This window comes from Chinchilla lanigera, unplaced genomic scaffold, assembly GCF_000276665.1.
Source record: "Chinchilla lanigera isolate Chin_1 unplaced genomic scaffold, ChiLan1.0 scaffold00013, whole genome shotgun sequence".
NCBI lineage: Eukaryota > Metazoa > Chordata > Mammalia > Rodentia > Chinchillidae > Chinchilla > Chinchilla lanigera.
In genome coordinates, this window is record NW_004955414.1 from 19,161,194 (window position 1) to 19,163,923 (window position 2,730).

Here is a 2,730-nt window from a genome sequence, read left to right on the forward strand (position 1 = left end):
TTTTCTCTTTACTGTGAAAACAATACTAAAACTTTTGAGGAGAGTGCCTTATGACACATTTCCAGTGTCTCTTCTCAAAACAGATGGTGCACGGTGTCTAATTTTTTACCTTACTTTGAGCTGCTAAACCATAACATATGTTTATTATCCTTGAATGTGCAAAACTGAAACAATGTTAATTTTTTCCTGACACTTCCAGTAGTCCTCAAAAAAAATTTTTTATTGTTTTCCTAAGTAAGGCGATTTAAGTCACATGGGAGGAATCTCAGCACTTACAATGCTGTTCTCATTTCACAAAATAACACAAATAATAAACCAGTTGACTCATGTGGCTGATGAACTCTCTCATGGGTCTAATAGTCTTTGAACAATGAGATCCTACCATGTGCCGGACATGTTCTAGACCCTGGCGAGACAGAAACAATTCTTAGTTTTTACTCTCATCAACTTGTTAAACACTAGGCTAGGCACACATTATATCGACAATTAGTGTGATCAGAGATAAATACAAAAGCTACGGAGTGAATGAGAACAAAGGTGAAGCCAGGAAATACGGTATCGTGGAGTAATATTTCAATTGGACATTAAAAGATAAACAGGAGTGGCTCAGTCAGAAATAGAAGAATATTTTAAGCCGAGAAAACAGCATGAACAAAGGCGGGGAGAACTGACAGGTTTTGGGGAGTCCTGGGGAAAGGCCAGAGGCTCCAGGACCGAGCGTTTAGAAGCAGCCGGCGGCACGCCCAGCACGAACCCTGGGAAACGCAGCCTAGACACAGGCCGAAAGAGGCGCACTCCGTTCTACCAGCACCGCCCTGTCAGGGATTTATTCTCTAAACAACGACAGATCAAATCATTGAGAAGTGAAAATCACATAAAATGGTACGCGACGGATATTTTCTGTAATTTTAACCTGAATATCACAATTCAGTTTCTAATGATTTTAGAAGAGCGGCGAGAGTTTTAGTAATGGACTATTTAACAAAGTTTCAAAGTGAAGAAATCTCACTCATACAAGGCTTGGAAGAAGCAAAGAATAAAATGCCGCTGGAAGTTTTCACTTCAAGGGCCTCTGTCTTTATATTGTAGGAAGATTTAGGAGAGGACCTAAGAGACTGAAGAGTCTTCTGCTTGTCGCTTACCCGTCAGGAGTGAGTAAACATTTACAAAGCAACGCCTTTAATGTTCCACTTAATGTATAAAAACAAGGTTTTTCTGAGAGCGAGACACATCTGCATAACTGCGAGGGAGATAACAAATGAGATTTCAGAAAGACCTGAGACTGATTTGTCATAAGGCAGTAGAAACAAATTTGTACCCTTGGAAGCTGATATTGCGATGTAGTCTTCAAAAGAAATGACAAGTAATTCCAGGCAATATTGAAAACAATCCCAGAGGGTCAGGGATATAGCTCAGCGGCATAAGCTCCTGCCTGGCAAGCGCAAGGTTGTGAGTTCGATTCCTGGTACCGAAAAAAAAAAAAAAAAAAAAAAAAAAAAAAAAAAAAAAAAAAGGAGAAGGAACAGGAGTTTGGGAAACGGGTTGGAGGGATAAAGAAGATCATAACTGGATCTGAACAAAGCAGCTCCAGAAATTTTCCATTTATTCTTCTCCACCAGACCAGAGGCCCAAAGAAGGCCACTCAGTGTCAGACTGTGAGGTAGCCTGTAAACAGGTCAGGCAGAACACTGCAAAACTGAAACTACAAATTCACCCAGCACCACTAGCACACACACCACTGACAGGTTATAGCCACAAGACCAGGCCCATTCAGAACTCAGAACTGCCAAGTCTAGCTCCACACTCAGCACTCATGGCTCAGGGCTAGCGCTGCCAAATCACTGGGGCTCAAGCCCAGAGCCAGGGCACACTCAACTCATTGATTCATGAAATAATGGCATGGCTCCCTACAGCACCCACCTCCAGCCTTCTCAACAGCAACCCCCACCCCCAGTCTCACACGGCCAGGCAGACCTCAAACCGTTCCTCCCTGGGAGCACAGAAGAGATCTCTAGACAAGCTACTGGGCATCCTCACAACACCCTCTGCCCTAAGTGTCCCCACTGCCCTCCGCTCAGTCCCGATGGGAACAGAACTGCACTCACTGTGGAGTGCACATCCTCATTGAGTCTACCTGAGGCACTTGCAGCAGGCCCCCAGGTATTGCCTGCATTTTTCCCCATCACAAACACCACGACTACACAACTCCACACACTCTGCCCTCAGGACCCTAGAAAGTGTTCCCAGACACAACAGGAAGTAAGTGTCCCCTGTATACTTTCTCAGCCCCAGGATAAAGCCCTGCCCCCCACACTGGGGTTGGAGGCGGGGCTGGCGTCCCACTGCCCAGTCACTTTACCCTGTCCCCCCACTCCTGGCACACTGGTCGATGTGCCCGCCCCCCTTCCCCACTCACAGCACGCAGAGCGCGAAGGCCCCCGCCACGCTCTCGCTGTCTCGGACCAGGAAGCTGCCATCGCGGCCCGCCCGGGCCAATAATTCCTCGGCGGCAGCGCGGCTCAGGTCGCGGTGGTACCAGGAGGGAGCCTGACTGCCCAGCGCGCCCCCGGGTCCTGTACCCCCGGGGCCCGGCGCTCCGCACGCCGAGGCCATGGCCCGCGCAGTGCTCAGTGCCGCCTGCCTCTGTCGGCCCGCGCCATCCGTCCCGGGAAGCTCCGGGCCGAGGCTGGGGCCGCGTGCGGCTCCTGGGCCTGGGGCTCCGCAGAACGA

The 2,730-nt window shown here is 48.8% G+C and overlaps 1 protein-coding gene across 2 annotated transcripts in view; it reads right to left on the bottom strand.

Moving 5' to 3' along the window:
• Nucleotides 1-2,730, bottom strand: part of Inppl1 (inositol polyphosphate phosphatase-like 1) — a gene marked incomplete at its 5' end in the record, with an annotated part of 17,620 nt that extends 14,890 nt beyond the window's left edge. For both annotated transcript variants that reach the window (XM_005379991.2, XM_005379992.2), the window contains 1 exon segment: nucleotides 2,417-2,730. In XM_005379991.2, coding sequence (XP_005380048.2) covers nucleotides 2,417-2,730 — 314 coding nt within the window.